At 34.5% G+C, this 21,957-nt stretch overlaps 1 protein-coding gene across 2 annotated transcripts; it reads right to left on the reverse strand.

Moving 5' to 3' along the window:
• Nucleotides 1-294: 294 nt before the first annotated feature.
• On the reverse strand, nucleotides 295-21,940 carry LOC144436239 (E3 ubiquitin-protein ligase HECTD3-like). 2 transcript variants are annotated; one of them, XM_078124980.1, is made up of 20 exons: nucleotides 21,601-21,940; nucleotides 17,100-17,269; nucleotides 16,351-16,579; nucleotides 15,983-16,098; nucleotides 15,657-15,770; nucleotides 14,768-14,850; nucleotides 14,129-14,231; nucleotides 13,536-13,598; nucleotides 12,302-12,460; nucleotides 11,645-11,750; nucleotides 10,928-11,045; nucleotides 10,423-10,526; nucleotides 9,883-10,005; nucleotides 9,280-9,369; nucleotides 8,610-8,816; nucleotides 7,444-7,573; nucleotides 6,618-6,692; nucleotides 5,799-5,877; nucleotides 5,338-5,409; nucleotides 295-4,820 (listed from the first exon to the last, which is right to left on the reverse strand). In XM_078124980.1, exons 1-20 carry the CDS (start codon nucleotides 21,895-21,897, stop codon nucleotides 4,736-4,738), a joined length of 2,523 nt encoding a protein of 840 aa, XP_077981106.1. In that variant the 5' UTR covers nucleotides 21,898-21,940; the 3' UTR covers nucleotides 295-4,735. The 2 variants fall into 2 exon arrangements, with proteins under 2 accessions (XP_077981106.1, XP_077981105.1); XM_078124979.1 differs by having other exon boundaries at nucleotides 5,338-5,412.
• Between the last annotated feature and the right edge of the window lie 17 nt (nucleotides 21,941-21,957).

Here is a 21,957-nt window from a genome sequence, read left to right on the forward strand (position 1 = left end):
ATGATTAGAAACAGATATTACTTTAGTCAAAATCGACTTCTGAACTATACTTAGAAAGTGTTTGGTAAAAGTAGTGAGAAAGATCATTGTTTTTTTAAAACTGATATTAACACAAAAATGCACAAGTATGAAAGAAGTCTTGGTGAATAAAATCTAGAATAACACAGATATATTGATTCATGTTTCTGCATTCTTGTATAGATACCAGATTTACTTGACCCTTGATTATTAAAGAAATACACAAGAAAGATAAGCAGCATGAGACAAGATTAGTTTTGACTAGTTTTATTGCCATTAGAACCACTTCCATGATCCCATGTTAATTACATACATATGTACATAACTTGTACTGTAAGTACACTTTGCCAAAATTTGAACCAAAAAAATCAAACCTGCAATGTTTGCGTTTGCTTCAAAATAGTATAAAATAACTTACAAACATTTAGCTATAAGCATTTCAACACACTACGCATATTAAAAGGTCTACTTTCCAAATGATTTTTCTTCCAGCAATTTTCCAAATTTCTTTGTAAATCAGTTCGTGAATAAGATATGGCAAGACAATGTACAAGTCACGTTGTTTAGACAAAATTTTCAAGTGAACAGTAACAGTATTCTAAATCATCCATTACAAAATCACAACCAATTACAAAAAATATGCAGATGTACATTACTAAATATGCATAGTAATGAGATAATTAACATTACAATGCAATTGATATGCATATAAATATACATTAACATAATGTATACATTCCTATGAATAGTAATTAGATAATTAGCATAATTATCATTTATATGCATATCAATGAGGGAAATTACCATATCACTAGCATTACTAAGCACATTCATGATGGCAATAACAAATGTTGAGAAAAGCTTTTTTATTATATAAAGAATAACAGATAAAATTAAAAAGTTACAAAGCACCTGGACCTCTGAACTGCACTAATCTCTTAACAGTCTGATTATGTTGTTTTTGTTGAAGTGGCCTGCTGATTGTACTCAGCAGTGCATATACTGGGAAGCCTACAAATTAGGCATGATGTGTGATTATATACAGTGATATAAAGGCATTAAATTCTGTATGTCTATACGTTTTGTCTTTCTTATCTGATAAATCTCATTCTTAATTCACTCTTTTCATTACATAAAAGTAGTATAACCAAACATAATGACAGACTATGTACTGTCGCCATCCACGGGGTCACAATGTAAATCAGTGTAAAAATAAGGTATGACAACCATATCAACATATCGCCCTGTACTCTTAACATCCCTAACCCTATACTGTATAATACTCCTCCATTTTACACAAGTTTGGGCTAAATACCATATGTGTATATTGGGCACAGTGATTCAGTCAAGGAGTCATTCCAAGATTATTCTATTTACTACAAGCTTGAACTCAAAGAAATTAGGAGTAGTTCAAGCCAGCCTTACAAGCTACATAAACATAGCTGTATGGAACTTTCATTTTCGAGTTACATGGAACTTTCATTTTCGCATTTCTTTTCAACATGCATTTTCAATAATGGAGGACTGCTGAACATTTGTACAAAATAAAAACACTGCTTTTAAGTTGTTACAAAATGACAATCTACAGCAGACGGTGTTAAGTTATGTATCACAACACAGACATGATATTTTTCTGAGATCAATCTTTCTTGTATGGCACCTCATCTATGTCCTATACTACTTTCGGCATAGTTGCAACCATTTATTGTTCTATATTGTTAGAGGGCATAGGGAGTTCCTTCCTGCTTACAAGCACCCTTCTAGTGAGCATTCCTTTCAAACCTTCCAAAGTCTGATCAGTAGTATTCCAAATCATTGTGTGTTCTTTATGACTACACGGCTGTAAAAGATTCCAGCACCCTTTTATTGGTGCTTCCTAAATACATACACTACAGAGCTGGTAGCACATACTTACTACAAAGCTTAGTACATGAAATTTACTAAGTATTTGTTGTAAAGAGGGTTTAAATACAAGGAAATCCTTCAACATGTAATAGGAATAACTTGTACTGTAATTCCATCTTAATTAAGGCTGCATGGTATGGTACATTAACATGAAATCTTACTGTACTGACTCTGAGGTATTAAAACACTCACACATTCAGTTAAAGATACTTGTGCATATTTTGTTGTTACTGTACATGTACATACTAACTTAGATACGAAACACAAAGTTTGAAAAGTTTCAGTTGAGATCGCAAGCCATATTTACAGCATAATCTAGGTATGTTAACACACCTATGGTGAATCTGGCATAATGTACACCATCTGCAAGAAGTGTGGTAAGTACAGTATCACATGTACTGCCAGCTAACAATAGAGAGGTTTAGATGCACATATTTACTTGTGTTCTATATGCATAGCGTCATAGCCATGTGATTCAAAGCAACCCATGCGTTCTGTATCAGACGATGCTACGTCAAAATGGTGGTCTACACGTAAATGTAAAAAAACAGGTATTTACATATACGTGTAGACCGCCATTTTGATAAAATATCGTTTTTGAAGTTTTTGTCATTTTTATTCTATTAAATGTTGTATTTTTTATATCCAAGTTTGGAAGCATAACTGTAAACTGCTCGGTTTTTTGTTTGGGTTTGGCCTTCTGGACAGAAGATGACAACGCGTGTGTGCACATTCCACAATGTTTTTCATGTGAACGCGTCACTAAACACAATTGTGTACGCCTGCACGATAATGCTCCTGTACGCGTACATGTTCTTACGTATATCTGAACTTCTCTATTCTTTCTTAGAGCTTCACATGTACAGCCTGATACACAAAAGGTGTATTCTTGCATAAACAGGAAAGATATTATGTCTGTAACTCCTCTCCAATCGTCAAATATCCTTACAAATGTGTTCTTGATTTTATTCAGTAGGTGGGATTTATGATTATGTATGTTCACATATTTCTCTGAAAATGCAATAATATATTTCTATAAAAGTAAGCCTCATAGGAAGGGTAGTAGCAGAAAAGAAATTTACTGAAAATATGGAAGTTCAGATGCAAAAATAAATTTCCTGAAATTTGTTGAAACTCTTGAAGTGAATACTGGCAAACATTTTACCACATAGATGTTTCTTTAAACGATATCTCAAATGTGTTGGTCAGTGTTTTAAGGATTTTGATAATGTGCAAAGAAAAGATGTGGAGGGATTTGTGACATGATGAGATATGTCAGTAGGTCTGTAAAAAGTAGCTGTATATCTTTAGTAATTTTTATTACTATTCATATGACCCTGCCACAGTTTAAAACTTTCAGTTCCTTTCAATATCTTTATTTCTGTCTGGAAGTAAATCTACTTTCCAGCATACTGTATGCATGTGTTAAGATAAAATATGGTTTTCTTTCATGTGTTTTGTATTGATCTGGATTTAGGATAGGACATGTTATTTCACAAAAAACTTAACTACCATGATACCTTATTATGAGAACCCATTTTCTTGAGCTTTGCGGAAAATGTCTAATTTGTATGCAATAAGCTTGCATAGAACATCTGTTACAATGTGAGGAAACAATGTAATATCATAACATGTACCTATATTATGTAGAAAATGTATTCCAACAACCCTAGTTTTTACAGCCAGTGAGATTATAATGATGCATTTCATGGAAATGGACAGTAGGTGACAGAGACATCGTCATACAATGTGACTAACACATATCATTCCAGAATTCCTCATAACTTCTTGAGCACACAGTGAGTAGATTTAAACACAGATTGCCTGATACAACATTATACATGGCACATCAAAAGTGTTTTACGCTGAGCCAAGACAACACAAGACAAATCTTGAAATGAACCCATGCCTGTGAAGTGGGTATGTGTAAATCACACTCCATGACATAATAGCTTGCATTTCTGGTTCAACGTTCAGATTTATAATAGAAGTTTTTGAACAGTTCGGAGTTCAACATACAATGAACCATACAAGACTTTGCTAAGATACAGACCACATAACATGCAAACAATCTAAGCTACTTAGAAAAATGTCATGGCGAGGGATTTGTGGTATGCTTTCTTAGACCAATGTCATCATAATGTTGTATCCTTTGATGTGGTGTGTATTGCAATAAAATGTGTGGTTTGGTAAGTTTTACACTGTGAAATGCTAGGTTTTTGTCACAGAAAGCTGATGTGCCTAACTCCAAAATATAATTTTAAAGATGACACACCTGTGTCTCCAAACTGCTTAGTCTTTATGACAAGGAGTGTGATGATATACACAGTTCAATGATCCTACATGTGTTCAATACTGAAATTCCATGATACTGTGACAAAGATTACGCCATGTACGTGGCACTGATGGGATATAAACATATAAACACTACAATGTAGCTACATAACAAAAATAGTCTTCAATACATACAATTAACAAAGCTGTGCTTGCTATGCATACTAACATATAACATCCCACTATTATGAACAAGGCTTTCTTATCAGAAGCAATTATACTGATGAAATTGCAAGAGAAAACCAACATTCCGGATCAATAATTTAAAAAAGACTCCAACTGAACTGATATCATTTGATTTCATATTTCTCCTAATATTTTAAACTAAGATCATTTGATGACCAGCATGTCAGTCAATACTGAAAAATCAAAATATAATGTAACATATTTCACATATTTAAATTTCCTAAAATGTATGAAATCACAATCAGTAATTGTAAATGTCACCACATCGTAACCCAAAATGTGTTGTATTCATTCATTCATCCCATGGACTCATGTCTGTATCTATGGCAATGCAGTTGTAGGCTGCATATCGTAATTTCTCTTCGGCAACTCTGGCACTGAAAGAAAACACATGACTTAAATTTACACAGCACATACGTCACAATTTGTATTTCAGAGATTTGCTGTTGTATGCATGAACAAAGTCAAATCTTTCAGTGTATGCCTGTTGACATTCAGTTTCAAGTCATTGCAGCTTTTCTAAGACAACTAATTGAAAAAATCTATTGAAAAATTGGAGTAGAATCCTGCATTTCTTACCAATTGCTTTGAGATTATAATTGTAAACATCACACAAGGGCTTCCCTAAGATGTTGATACCTCTCTGGCTGGCCTTTGATAATCTGAACATGGCCAAGTGGGTAAGGGTTAGAGAACTTTTGAGACTTTTTCTATCTGATGTGTGCAATATTTATGAACTTTTGATGTGCATGTGCAATATTTATGAACCTTTGATGTGCATGTGCAATACTTAGAAGTAATATGAACCTAGTTTCCTTTGTTCTTGGGCTAAAATAAACACAACAAGCTAACGAAAGGAGGACCATTTCATGGACACTTTAAGTTACTGCTTACCTGGAATAGTTAGGTAGGAAGAGTGTACTGGAGCATGTTGATGATTCTGGCAGGGCATCTGCAGATTCAGATCTACTAAGAAATTCAAAATACAAGTTAGACCAGTGACGTTTACATTTGATTTTAAGTTGTTTAATGTCTTACCAGTACATAATGTTATATCTGGTCTTAATCTTCTCTCTACTTTTCACCAATTTACCGAGTTTCTTTTTGTAATTTTCCACTGACTTCTATAGTATATTTTTGCCCATTTAAGTCTTGCCACATATTCCAAATCTTAGCTACAGATACCTCTGGATCTGTGTCTTCAAATGACTGACTGAAGTGACTTTATACATATACCATTTTCTGTCATATTGTATTTTCTGTAATTTCAGCGTTTCCTCATCTAACTCATTTAAATCCAGGATCCCTGCTATGTCATCATCTTAACACTGTATAATAATAGATTCTATGCTTACCTCTTATCAGGACAGACATAAAGTGGAGCAGGTAGTCGTCTTCGGCCTGTAACAAACCTAAGGAAACGACTCCTATCCTCTGTAACGAATACAAAATTTCGTATTTACACTGTATTCTTAAAGCTATGATAGTCGCAACTAGAGCTTCTCTGGGCCCAGTTTTCTTACATATACTAAAGTTATAATAACTAACTTACATTTGATAATGTACTCTCTGAAGTATATCAAATCCCTAGGAGTAAAAACTTGATTTATGCGTCTCTCTCAAGACACATACTGTCAACTCATTGTAATATACTTCTCATTACTCAAGACATTAGCAGCAATTAAGAAATCATTTTGCAATAATTACTGATGTTGTGTTGTGTTGTTCATTGATTTTATTCAAATTAGAGGGTAGCCCCTATGATATTAGGATGTATTTTATACCCCAGCTCTCATCAGTGTCATATAATTCTGAATATGGACAAGGGAAGAGACAGAGTGATCAAGAAACTGACTTTAGCCCCAACCTTTAGACTGTCATAAACTGTCATTGGTGATGCTCCCATAAAGTGTGATCCTCACACATATAGATCATAACAGTGCCACCAATGAATGTATCTTACAATTTGCCAAACCCTTTGTTTTTCTCTTTGCAATGGGGCAAAAGTAGCATGGTATTTGGAGTTCCAATCTTCAGACTTTTTTGTGGGGACACTACAATATCTTAGGGAAATAAAGACCACATCATAAGATTCTAAGAAAAATTGACAACAAGACAAATTTCGAGATAAATAGACAGAAATTTGAAAGACACTTATAGTCTAATATTCTTACCATTAGTGAAATTATTCATAGCCTCCCACAGGTACTTAACTCTTGTGTCAGTCTGTTCTAGATCTTCATAATATGCTGTTAGAAAATTAATATCAAGACAATATAACATGATCAGTTATCAGATACCCAGTACTGCTTTCAATGCAATAGCACGTGCAATAAATCCTGCAATAATTTTCTGTATCATGGCCTGGCACATTCTTAGCCCAAATATGGCAAGTGACATGCTTGTTGACATCCATTCACTCTGTGTTGTGTTATGCATTAAAGATTGTGCACTAGCCATACTCCATTTTCCGTGGTGTTATTTCACAAGCAAGATATATGTTGTTGATGTTAATCACTCACATTTTTGGCAACAAAGGCAAACTACTTAGTCTCTGGCAAATCATATAATTATAACTAATATCCTGTTAATAATGACATATAACCTAGGTATCTATTTTGACAAATGACTTGTAGACTTTTTGACATGGAAAATCACAATCCTCTAATATCAGAGCTAACATGATTGATAAATTCCTCAAATAAGTTGTGATCAAAGACTCTGGGCTAATTCCTCTTAATCTTCCCCTCTAATCTTGTTATCAGTCAGTTGTTTGTTAGTTAAAGGCCAGGGTTTCAATCCCAGGTTCTTGCATTAATGTTATCTTATCAGTGGAGCCATGAAGATACCCAGGATTATTCTTTTGTTCAGGGCCAACTATTTCTAGAGCTTTGTCAGACAATTGTATATCACATCTACTGTTTTAATCCTTTTTCAAAGTGCCCTGTATAATGCCTTTGCTGGTCATACTCTATTCTGACACCAATAACAACAACTTACTAGTTTTCTTGAGAGCTTCTACTGTGATTTCAGGATCACCACATATCCTCTTTTCAAGTTCCTGCCAAGTCAGTAAATCTAACACTGCTTGAGGTATCACCTTGAGCAGCCCCCTCCTGATAGCATCAATCTAGTCACGTGAAAACAGAAGATAAATACATTTCAAATTAAAGTAAATCTAACACTGCTTGAGGTATCACCTTGAGCAGCCCCCTCCTGATAGCATCAATCTAGTCACGTGAAAACAGAAGATAAATACATTTCAAATTAAAGTAAATCTAACACTGCTTGAGGTATCACCTTGAGCAGCCCCCTCCTGATAGCATCAATCTAGTCACGTGAAAACAGAAGATAAATACATTTCAAATTAAAGTAAATCTAACACTGCTTGAGGTATCACCTTGAGCAGCCCCTCCTGATAGCATCAATCTAGTCACGTGAAAACATAAGATAAATACATTTCAAATTAAAGTAAATCTAACACTGCTTGAGGTATCACCTTGAGCAGCCCCCTCCTGATAGCATCAATCTAGTCACGTGAAAACATAAGATAAATACATTTCAAATTAAAGACTTTCATTTGATAGAATTAATCTTTCTACTTTGTATCCAATGATTCAATCCCACGCTCTCATATTAGAGTTATCTCATCAGTGGAAACATAAGGATTACATGGAGTTATCTCCAAGAATGAACGCACCCCCCCCCCCCCCCCCCCATGCCCTGTGCACTATTTGAAAGCTAGAGACCCAGTTGCTGTAAATTTTTTGCTGGTTTTTGCTCTTTGAACATGACACCAACCCTCCTATAGAAAGATTTCAATCTTTCTTAGTCACTGGTAATATATACATAGAGAGAGGGAGGGAGAGAGATTTGACATCTGACTGTGAACTACCCTGAATCAGGTCTGGATCTGATTATTTGTCTGACAACAAATTGTAAATCTGTGGGATGATAATAGTATTTTGTGCAGTTGTTGTTCATACATACCTCAGTGCTACAGAACATACATAAATCTGACAAAAGTTAAGCAATATAATCAAATGATGGCCAGTGGGACAAAAACAAAAGACATAATAGCCAATTATTTGGGATGACTAATCCTACCACATCCTCCCCCCACCCCCATCCTCCCCATTTCTGTGATATTATGAAATCAACTTTACCTGCTGTTTACACTCTCTCATTCTTGTTTCTTGTATTCTTTTACAATAGTCTTGTCTGTCATCATATTGCACATGGACACTTTCACCGTTAGGAATTAGTGGAATGATGCGATGATTGCTCAAAACCACTGTGTATGTTAATTCTTCAGCAAAGTTAGCTTCAAATGTTTCTTTGTCCATGCTTTCTATAGTTTCTATTAACTTCACCTGCAATAAAACAAAACTGATCAGCTGTCCTGCAAACTGAGCTCATAAGACCACAGCCTACAGTAGTTTCTTTGTGACCACAGAAACAACATATAAAAGACAGCCATTATAGTTAAACTAGTAAGTAACTTTTATTACTTAACTATACCTTCTGTGGTAGAGAAAGGTAAATTATCAACAACAAATGTATATTATATAGTATAGTGCCTGTTAGTCTTAAAAATGACCTTGGATCTGCACTCAGACGATTACTGAACAATAATCGAGGATGACAGTATAACTGGCGTGCAAGCCCTCAATAATGCCTTTGGCATTATGTTGCCTGTGGTCATTTTTATTGTTAGCAGAACTGCTCGAGGGGCTAGCAGCTAGACTAACTGCCTGTACACTTGTATTCTGGGCAACTTGTGACATTTGTAATGAGACAAAAGAAATTCCATTATTTGAACTCAACTGTTCTTACCTCTGCAGCATCAACAGTAATGAAATCCCTTGACCATGACACTCTCTCACCAGCTAAATGTTTCCATACATATGGTGGCAAGGCAAGAACCTGTCATAAACATACACACATTTAAAACATGTAATATACATAAAAGTTATCTGTGACTGGGACAATGCAGTGAAATTATCCTGCTTGGTGAATTCCTCATGAAAAGGTGAGACAGATTTTTATCTTAGCTGCATTCTGCTATCCTTAGGGACTGAGTAAGGTCATTTTCACCAACCCTCATTTGACCTCTGTTAAACAGAGTTTTAAAAATTCAAAACCTGCCTTAGAAGTGGCCTGCTGTACACAGGGTGAGGCATTGTGGCAAATAAACCAAGGTAGGAGTTACATGCCTCTTGCAATAATGCTCACACACAATGGTGAGGCTAGCTGTGAGAAACAAAGCGGACAAGTTTACACACAAACTACAATGTACCCTGTTTCATGGTTTCCTCATTAAGTCTGAATTAAGATACCAGAAAGGTTTTCTAATCAAGGCAAGTGAACCTCCTCCCTAAAACCTCGACATCCTTTCATTTATATGTAAATCTGACAATTTACTATATAAGAACTTACCAAATGTTCTTTACTTCTCAAGCAGCCACCCATCAATTGCCCAATCCATTCATATTTGGCAAATTCTTTACATGAAGGATTTGGTATATAGTTGTCTCGATTGGTATTGGAGTTATCTTGAGACTGTCATAGCAAAGAGATTAATATGTAATGTTTGTAACTACATGTATCAAATGGATCTCAGGTTGTAACATAGACTAAGCACTGCTGTATGACAAACTTGGAAGAACAAGTCTTCATAGACACTAAGTAAGAGAGAAGGTCAAAGGTCAATGTCTCCAAAGAAAGTGTAAACCTGATAATATGGGGTAGACACGTGAATGAAGTCTTTATGTTTAAAGTTTTTTAGTTATGTTGCAAATCATGATTGTTCACTACAAATATGGCTACAATTCAGTAAAAAGTGAAATCAGCACTAAAAGCAACGTATGTGTATATTTATCTTGTTCTGTATTATCTTTAGATATGACATAATGTCAATTGACACAACATATCTGACAGAGCTGAGAGTCTGGACTGAATAAAAATCATATGAAATACCTGATTTGGAGACCTGATAAAGAATGGTAATGGCATAGGAACATCCCCTTCAGTTGGACACATTTCATCAGACATGTCAGAAAGACTATCACGAAAACCACCACCTAGAGAGAAAATACAAACCATAGAGATATGATAGCATATATACAATTATAGTAAATGTCTATTGTACATGTAATTCACTGTAGCCAATTCCCTATATTTGGCCAGAGTATGGTACCTTCTCGGAAAGTTGTCTTTGAAATTGGTCAAAATTTATATCAGTGAAATTACATGTATCAGCAATTTTTACATCAAACAGCCATTTTTCCTAAGGACTCATACTTGAAATGTACAATAAAGTCAGAGTGCCTGCTACTGACACTTTGTAGTGTACTTGTTTGTGTGTTTTCCCCACTTTTGATTCTTGTAATATTTGGCAAAATACATTGTATATCACAGCATGTTACCCAATCAATACAAGAGCAAGCACATTGGGACATATTATAATATTGGTATAACAAACCTTGATCTATTATGCCTTCTGATAGAAATTTACATTCCCACCACTGGTCATATCTTTGTGGCCACCTGAAATCTAGAGCCTTGTCAAATCTATCATTTGGTTTCAAGCCTTCGTAAATCTGTCAAAGTAAAACATACCATTCAATATGGTTAATCAATGTCTAAGTTTAAAACATCAATGATCATAAAACTAAGTAATTACACATGAAGCGACAAGTATTAGGAAAAGGAAAAGCTATAATTCAAGATTCTGAGAATCATGCTGATAATGAATTGGTCAATTTGTAAGTTTGAAACATTTGAGATATTTCAGTCTATTACAGGCCATGATCATCCAATGGTGTCACACTGTCAATGTCCACCTATCTGTGACCACAATCAATCAATCAATCGATCAATCAATCTGACATGCACGGTTTACACTTTCCCAGCATGAGATTTAGCTAAATTTCAGACACTTGCCTTGACGTGAAGAGAGAGAGAGAGAGATGGATCGAGACCACAGTAAGCTTCTCGACTAAATCAGAGTGGTCCTTCTTTGTCTGATGTCTATGGTTTCTTAGATTTTACATTTCAGCCAGTCTTGTTCTCTGACTAGAAGCCTGAAATTGGTGGCCATTGACATCATACATGTATATCCTTGTAATGAGCATTACCAGACGTATATACATGAGAAGGCTGATCACTACATGTTTTAATAAACAGAATGTTGACTGACCTGTTTAAATATGGTATTTTTGCATTCAGGATCTAGAGATGGATTTGTTTTATGTTCTGCTGCAGTTCTTCTGTTGATGTATAACTTAGGCATTCGGTCTGGTTTGCTACAGAAGGAAAGACAAACATTACAATTTTGAATGTCTGGTTTTATAATTTTGAATGTCCAGTTCAGAATTTTCATATCTGGTTTGCTACAGAAGGAACGACAAGCTTTGAATGCACAAGACATTTGGTCGTCTTTTTTATCAAATAATACACTAGATACCCTGATCTCTAAATGTGTATATAAGGTGCAGAATAGGCTCCATATGTCAACATTACATGAGTACAATGCAGGCACAACATTAGTATATGAAGTCACTCAATGAAATACTAGTACCTGTGGCTACTTTCATAGGTTAGCATTGTAAGTGCATGTACATGGATGGATGTACATATTGGCCATTTTACTGTGTATCTATACATATTTTGTAATAGAGTCCATCTTGTATATTCCAATACCTATATATTTTACCTATAGTATTTTACTGTGTACCTATACCTTTTTTTGTAATAAGTCCATCCTGTATATTTCAATATCCGTGTTTTTTTCATTTTAGAAAGTATGTTTATTTTCACGTTACAAGGCTGTGACGAGTAATGAACTAATTCTTACCTTGTTTCTGACTCCCTGAGGAAGGTTTCTATGAGTGGTGTCCTCTTCTTAGACAGTGGCAACAGTTGTCTTACTACTTCTAGTGTACTAAATGAGCCTATTGAAAATTCCCACGCTGGTACAATATATTCTATAACACTATCAACTAACTTTATAAACCTGTAATGAAAGACAGTGTTGTCATGAATGTACATTGACAGTTCATGTAATAACAGACAGTGTTGACACGAATGTATATTGACAGTCCATGTAATAACAGATAGTGTTGTCATGAATGTACATTGACAGTCTATGTAAGAACAGACAGTGTTGTCATGAATGTACATTGACAGTCCATGTAATAAGAGTGTTGTCATGAATGTACATTGACGGTCCATGTAATAACAGTGTTGTCATGAATGTACATTGACAGTCCATGTAATAACAGAGTGTTGTCATGAATGTACACTGACAGCCCATGTAATAACAGTGTTGTCATGAATGTACATTGACAGTCCATGTAATAACAGATAGTGCTGTCATGAATGTACATTGACAGTCCATGTAATAACAGAGTGTTGTCATGAATGTACATTGACAGTCCATGTAATAACAGAGTGTTGTCATGAATGTACACTGACAGCCCATGTAATAACAGTGTTGTCATGAATGTACATTGACAGTCCATGTAATAACAGAGTGTTGTCATGAATGTACACTGACAGCCCATGTAATAACAGTGTTGTCATGAATGTACATTGACAGTCCATGTAATAACAGAGTGTTGTCATGAATGTACATTGACAGTCCATGTAATAACAGAGTGTTGTCATGAATGTACACTGACAGCCCATGTAAGAACAGACAGTGTTGTCATGAATGTACATTGACAGTCCATGTAATAACAGAGTGTTGTCATGAATGTACATTGACAGTCCATGTAAGAACAGATAGTGTTGTCATGAATGTACATTGACAGCCCATTTTATGATCAAATGCTGAAATTACTGACCAACAAAAATAACAGGCCCAATTTTACAATATATTTACTTTAATAGTTTGTGTGAAATAACCATCATAATTATCAGAATGAATGTTCATGGATTCAGGGCTCATACTCACAAAGTCAATAAGGAATTATTTTTTGAACGTGATTCTCAAATTTTTTGCTGAAGAGTACAGCTGGGATCTTGGTACCAGTAATTTGCAAAAAATTCTTGTCTAATAAAACTTAAACTATATTTTTGGTACTCACCTTTGAAGTGCTAGTGTTCTCCTGTACAAGACATCAATGTCAATTAATTCAAGCTTTGGATACCTACAACATATCATCAAATGAAACAACTTGTAAGGTTCATATACCAGTATATTTTGTCAACAAACAATTATACATATTCTGTATTCCTTCAACTTAATTCGATGCACTAAATTTTGCAATTGAGGACTTCACCATATTTTTCATACATATCTGTTAAACAACCACTACATTACTATTGCTGTATGAACCCACTCATAGTTATCTGGACAGCAACATCATAATATTGCACATATTACACTCTATTGGATCCATAGGTAGAAAGGCTAAAGCTTCATGAGTTGGCTTCTCACCTGCCAAGGAATAGAAAGGTATACACCAGGATGACACACAAAATCTACCAGTTGACACGTCAGCTCAACTGGTTGCAGCACTCCGGCTAGTATTCAAGGGACGTGCATTCGACTCCTACAAGTGTCCCTTTTCTTTCCTCAAGTTCATTTCATTTAAGATATTTGGGCGTGTTACATTCATTGTGTATGTACAAGTATATTGATCCAAAAAAGAGGTGTTATACTTTACTGTCCACATACCTAACTAAATTATCAGCTGCAAAGAGATCTCGACTTAGTCCTAGGTCTCTTTCCTTGGTGGATTTAATTTTTATTCCATGAATTCTGGTGTCAACACCATCATCTATGATAAAATAACAATGACAGAAATAACATTATATCATAAGACGCTTGCTATCATCTGAATACAGACTCAGCTTAATGGAGCATCTCATCTCAGTTTAAAGAGGAACACCACTCCTGGAAATTACAGGTATTTTTATAAACTTTGGGTTTTGGAAAGACATTTCATGATTTCACATCACATAAATTTTGCACAAATTCAAGGAAACACTAAAATGAAACTGTATTGCACCTTCATTGTAATGTATTAGATAACATGAATATTCATGACTCCTAAGTGCTTATTACCTTCTGATAAATTTGTTACCTAATACACATATGCATGTCTGTTAAGAGAACAATGAATGTGATATAACATTTCAATTAGGTGTTTCTCGGTAATCGCATGAAATTGATGCGACATGAAAGCACAAAATTACTCTTCAGAACCAAACATCTATAAAAAAATACCTCTATTTCCTGGCGTAGCGTTCTCCTTTGGGATACATGACTATATACAAGCTAACAAAATATTGAAATCTGTTATTCAACTCTTACCTTTACATTCTTTGATTCTGACTTCAATGATAGGATAATGTTCTGTCATGTCTTCTAAAATACACACATCACCAGACAAAGACCTGAAAACAATAAAATGTCAGCAACAGGAAACCTATATGTACACTAATAATTGTGGGTTATGACATAGACCCTACATGGGTCTATGGTTATGAAAATTGATCAATGTCATTATGTTTGCCATTTACTCACATATTCCTGGGGTGATTTCATTATCATACCAACATCTTCCTTTATACTTGTGATTAGATTACAGGTGTACAGTTCCTAACATGACCAGAGTATTAAACTGTTCATGAATCACAATGAAGGACTATACTACACCACCAGAGGGCGCTATATATATTCATGTGCAACAAACATATCTGTAATTTCAAAATGATGCACCAACTGAAATGGTATCTATGAGAAATCTTGTTTCATGTCGCATAAAAATTGGCAATATTTAGATATGTTATTTTTAACCACCGTGTCTTTGTTTCACAGACAGAGACAGCACATGTTGTAACTTCTTATTCAAGTTCTACCATTTCACACCAAACTGAACAGTCAAACTTTGTCTCATAATGATTATAATGGTCTGATAATGACAGACACAAAGCCTAGACTGTCGACAGTCGCTCACGCCTTTTTTTCCTACATTTTACCTAAACTTAAGTCGTCGCCGCGTTCTGATCCGGCGCAACACTCCTATAATAGCATACTGATATCGAGGGCCGAAGGCCCGAGCCCTCGATATCAGTATGCGATTATAGTAGTATTGCACCGGATCGGAGCACCGCAATGACTTAAGTTTAGATAAAACGTAGGGAAAAAAGGCACGAGCGACTGTCGACAGTCTAACAAAAGCCAAACGAAACACACTTACACGTCCAGTCTATAATCATTTATTTGTTTGAGGTTGTCAATTTCACCACCCATCACAACTGCATGACTCGGCATATAATTATCATCCTCTGAATCAACAGTTATGAAAAGTTTTCTGGGGAAAAAAATATTTCAAATAGATATTAGTTTTCAATAACTGGTGTAGCCTGTGTTTCTGTGATATTGCATTCATTCTGATTACAAAATTATTACTGAAGAAAGACATTTCTATGAAAATTTGTTTACATGGAACTATGACTTGTGTACATGTATGTATTAGCAAAATTAATAGTATAACATTATAATTGCAATTAATTTGGAACTTACTTCACTATGGTTCCTCTCTTCATTTTGATTCGTATCCAGTGTTGTCCCTGACTACCATCACTTTCCCAATATGTTGTGGTATCTCCATCAGTCAAGCATACAGCATTATCTTCGTCCTATTTAAATAGAAATGATAGTGTCAATGTCTTTATATCACAACTGATATGACATATACATGTACACTTAGATTATGATAGATATGGAATATACTAAGTTTTCATCAATGGAACCTAATCACATCAAAGGAATCTACATATATACCCACACTCTACCTGTAAGTAGCTTGTCAAAATTCCAGTCCTTACTCTGCAAGGATACATCACTAGAGGGCACTATTCATTACAACGCTGATGTCATTCAATACTTACACAAGATGATGAAACATCCACAGAGTCAACATACTGGCTAACACTACCCAGGTTTTCACTTCTTTCCTGGGTATGTTCACATAAAAACTTGGCAAGTTCTTCATCATATTCTATTGTCCAATTTGTTGGTGGAGTCTGCAACTTTGTCATGGCCTCCTCATCGCCATCAGAAAGTCGATAATTCTTCTTCAACTGAAGCGAATATTTTGTTTCTACAACACCTTCCCAACTGGGAGTAAAATATATCATAAATATGAACAATAAGCAAAAACAAATGTCTTTATATGATTACTGAGATTTCAAATATGCAGTTGGTTAGTGTGTACACCAATTGCCCCCCCCCCCTGCAACCCCTCCACACACACACACACACACACACACACACACACACACACACACACACACACACACACACCACCACACACACACACACACACACACACACACACACACACACACACACACACACACACACACACACACACACACACACACACACACACACAGACAGAGTAAGATAATTATACCTACAGGTAACTTATGAAAATGTTGCAGAATTTGAACATTATAACTATATTTTAAGTACCAGTACTGCTGAACCAATGACATTAATATACATGTATGTACAATTTGGTTTGTAAATGGTGTAGATTGAAGTAATATGAAAGTGAAAGAGTAAATAGTTTGAGAGTCCCACTTCTCAACAACTTGCAACTGGTCCATGATTGAAATCCACAAGTTTCTAATACCTGTTAATTAGTTTAGGTTGAGCACCAAATATCCTCTGTCTAACAAAGTTTGGCTGTGGTTTTTCTGCAGGTATGAGGGCTGCTTCATCTTCATTGCTGGCTTTGCTGTCAAACAACAACACCCAGGCTTCTGACACATTACAGCCATTGAAATGCTGGTCTAATGATTTCTGTCAACCAATAAGAATTGAAAGGAATCAGAAGGAGTCATACAATATATGAGAGGGTCATAAATTCATGAACCATGAATATGTTAAATAAAGTCACTGTTTGGTTTTCTTTCAATGAATTATTTGCCTATATCCTTCAAATGCTATATTATATTTGACTCACAAAAAATTAATGACTATGATATCAAAATAACGAATGTTGTGACATCAAATCATTAAAAATAAAAATTCCATAATACATCCGTGTGTCCATAGAAAAGTAGGTCACTACCTGGAATGTCTATTAGTGGTACAATGTACAAATGTAGTTGTAAATTTCAAATAAAACAGTACACACTTGATAACATAACAAAATGTGCTACATTTACAACACATACCACTATAAATTATGAACATTATACATGTACATGTACTTCCTGATCTAATACTAATAATATATATAAATGAATTGATAACAAGTTTTGGGAGATAGTGTTATCAGATTTCAAAAGTAATGATTGATTATTAAATCTGTAATCATATATTTACAATGTACTATACTCTCATAAAAAACATTATAGTTTCCATGCCAACAGTAGAACAGTTCAAATTGGAATGCAAGGACATGACTCAAGTATATGGCACCTAACAAACTTTCTGTAAGAAAAATCTGTCACACAGTTATACTTAATCCAAACCTATCAAATGTTTCAGTTGCACATAGTAGTATATAGTCATTCCTCACTTACATGTACTATGTACAGGCAATTTGTCATACCAACAAGAAAGGATTACACTAAGCTAAAAATGCTAAGTGCATCCTCATGTCAATATGTACATGTAGGAGTGCAGGAATAGCCAACTGTTATACTGCTACTGTTTTCAAAGTGCAGAATTTTCATAAAGTGTGGTGTGCATCTACATGGGGATGATGTAAATGTATCAATTGCTTTTAACAAGACAAGGATACATAATGTATGACAAACATATTCACAGTTTACATGTACAGTACATGTACATGTACTGGTGAGGTGGTCTTATTCCTGTCAAATGTGTGCAAGCCATGTACATCTACATCTACATGTACATTTACATGTAGTTTGTACATTGTACTATGGTTACACATACATTGTACATGTATTCATGTTGATATCAGACAAGTGTGTACACTATTGCATAAGTAGTTGTCTGATATCCAGACATGCAGTTGCCATACACTTATCTGAAATGTGAGTCATGAACTCATTTAATTGTCTGACTGATTAATTATCAGTATGATCTATTCAGCCCACCTTACATGTCTAGTACATGTATAGGTACATGTATGTACATTGCATAGGAACTGTATAATTTTCAGGAAACAAAGTTTCACTCTCAGTTCCATATGATCACTAAAGCTGTTTATCTGAGTCTGTGTTTCCTTATAAAAGATTTGACCCAAGTTGATTTCTAGATATTTCTGTTTACTAGTTTAAGACTCAACCTGTGTTTGGTAATAATATCTAAGTTCCCATGGTACATATTTTACAGTAATTACAGAGCTCTGAACAAAAAAAATGTATATTTGTAAATTAAATATTATGGTATAAGATAAATATATGAATACATTGTATATGGTACACAAGTTTTCACACCTCACCCCCCACCTCTACACACCACCACCACCATCACCATCACCCCACGTCTATGTTAGCAGGGTTTATCAAATTGTCAACAAAATTATTATTGATCTATTACTCAGTTACATTATACATACATGTACATGTATACAAGGTGTGTAGTTTTTCACTTTCATGTATGTTGAAAAACACTAAGTTTAATACATGTATATGTATATATATCAAGCAAACAACTGTAAATCTTTCTGATTAGCCTTGTACATACATGTAGAGATGGAAACTTATTAAGTTCAATCCTGATTTGTTCAACTTATAGTTGTTATATGTTTACAAACAAATACTTCTTGTAGACAGAAGATTATATTTTCATATCAAATCATGTACATTGCACAAAGTTCAAAGTGAGTCGAATTGTTTCTTAGATAAAATATTATGTGATAGTAATTTATGCACCAAAGTTACAATTTTATTTGATGTTTATTTGAATCTTATGATAATAAATCACAAGACTTCCTTAACATTGTTTAATCTGGTTTCCTTTCCTTAAATACTGGTTCTATTTCACTTGTTTTTAAATCAACTTCTATTATTTTCCTACATTGTATAAATCTACATGGAATGTTAGTAGAATACTGTAGTGTATATTATTTATTATAACTTTATTGCACGATACACTCCCATATACTATAAAAACACAACATTTACATAGTACACAAGACAAACAGAAAAAAAAACAAAAGTGAATGATACTAATAGTAATAATGTCAATATTCTTTTACAGAAGTAATTCACCTAGTTTGCCTAAAGCCGTCACCATCATTGCTCTGAATATCATAAATAATTTTAGAATATTTATTTTTCAAAGCTTCAATCACATTTATGCAGTTGGATGGAATTACAACCAACTTTCCTTTTAATTTTAAAATATGAATCCCCTAACTCAGTCACATACAAAAATGTTATATCAAATTTCTGGCCTACTCATAATCATACTTATTGAGGCTGTTAACTAATTGGTTATGCAGTAGCCTGGAGTGTCATCATGAATGCAACTCTTTTAAGTTCCTGTTTAGAAAGGTGCATGTACATGTACACTACAACATTTACATAAATTTACATACATGTAAGTGATAAAAGGAACAGCTCATCAAATACCACAGATGTCAGTGATCTAACCTGTGACCCATGACTTCAGCTACATACCGTAAATGTAAAATCCTTTAACTTAACCAAAAGATTTCCTTCTTTACATTCTGTACTTCAATTGCATATCAAGGATCGTCTCTTTAAATTATTGTGCCATGATCACAGTCAGTCCACAGAATATCAGCACTTAGTATCAATCTCATATACTTGAGTACACCTGAAGTTTTTTGACAAGTCAATTATTAACCAAACTCATAAACTACAGGTAACAGTGATATTAATATTTTCATGATTAATTTTGAGACACTCTCCATGTGCATAACTAACCAAATACACACAAAATAGCTTACACCCCTAAGTGTTTAAACAAGCCCTAACATAATCCACACACAAAGACATACACATGTAGAGTATTACATGTATGTATATTAATGGTGATGACAGTACATATGTACATGTACATGTATGGCTTACACTTACACCACTGTAACACACATGTAGGACTACTGTTTACTGTTACAATGGAATAAAATACAATTACAATATTGACACTTTCACCAAAGACACAAGATGAAGTGAACTATTTAAATAATTAAACATTATTTCAAATGAAGACAAAGTCTAGAATGTATAACTGACAAACTATGTGTAAAATACACATTGCACCTCACAAATCTAACAAAATTGTATACAGAAAGCTGTCATTAAGATCACTGCTGCTGCAAAAAAAGCTACAATGCTAATGTCTGTCTTTTAGTTGTTGGCCATTTATGTAAACACATGACAACATTGATGAGACATCAATGAAAATTTGGGATTCACTTCCAAAAAACTCTTGACTTCCTGTGCACAAAAATTTTAACTTGTAACAATGAACCGAGAGTCCATGAACATTCATTCTCACATACATGTATATATTCAGTTGTACAAATGTCATACATACACAATTACAAACATCTTGTTCTCTATTTTTGTTTTGCCATTCATTCAATGTACCACATAACAACATACATATGATGTACACGTCAATACATGTACATGTCATGTGTATGTTATGAAATACTTGAAATATTAAAAGGACAAACTGTAAATGTACATGTAAACAACTCTATATTTACTGATAATATCAATTACTAATACTATGACTAAATATTGCAAAAAGACAACTCGAACGCTTCAATTATTATTTGACTTCAACACTTAAAGAAATGATTCAAAGTGTTATGTATCTAGAAAAACAGAGTGATCAGCGAAACTTTTACACGTGTACCAGAATAAATCTGTGCGGGTAGTCAATATATGAACTAGTCCGAGCGAGGAGGCTCTGGTTGGACTGAGTACGGAATCAGATATATTTGGTCGGTATGACTCCAAGTCATACCGCATATACCGACCAAATATATCTGACTCCGTACTCCAATCAGAGCCTCCTCGGACTATTTGTGAACATGGATGGCGTGAACTTGCAATTTCTGTGAACCAGGAAGTAATTGACCGAAATAACAATTCATTGACATTACGTGCGTGCAACTTGCGGTTGAACTTTCGTTTTGATAATTAATAAAGAATATTATTCAGTACAATTACCTTAGTAAGTTTAAGCCATTGACCTTGATTGTTGCAGAGTTCTTCACCACTTGCATAAAGTTTTGTACCATCTTTAAGAACAATTTCACCACATTTCTTACTGTTTTTGCTCGGCTGAGAATAAGCGACAAGCTTACTGCTTGCACCACCAGCGTTTGGTTTGTACACTAATTCAGCAGGAATGAAACATAGAGATTCTGGCAATGGTTCATGATCTCTGAAACATTTTATACATTCTTGAAGACATCTTATTCTAGCGAGTCTATTCGTCGGGATGTCGTGAAATTGACTACTCATCACGATAAACTTGAACAAGTTTCGCTATTTTCCTACCGTCGTCTTCGTCGGTGACAGACT

This window comes from Glandiceps talaboti, chromosome 6, assembly GCF_964340395.1.
Source record: "Glandiceps talaboti chromosome 6, keGlaTala1.1, whole genome shotgun sequence".
Lineage (NCBI taxonomy): Eukaryota > Metazoa > Hemichordata > Enteropneusta > Spengelidae > Glandiceps > Glandiceps talaboti.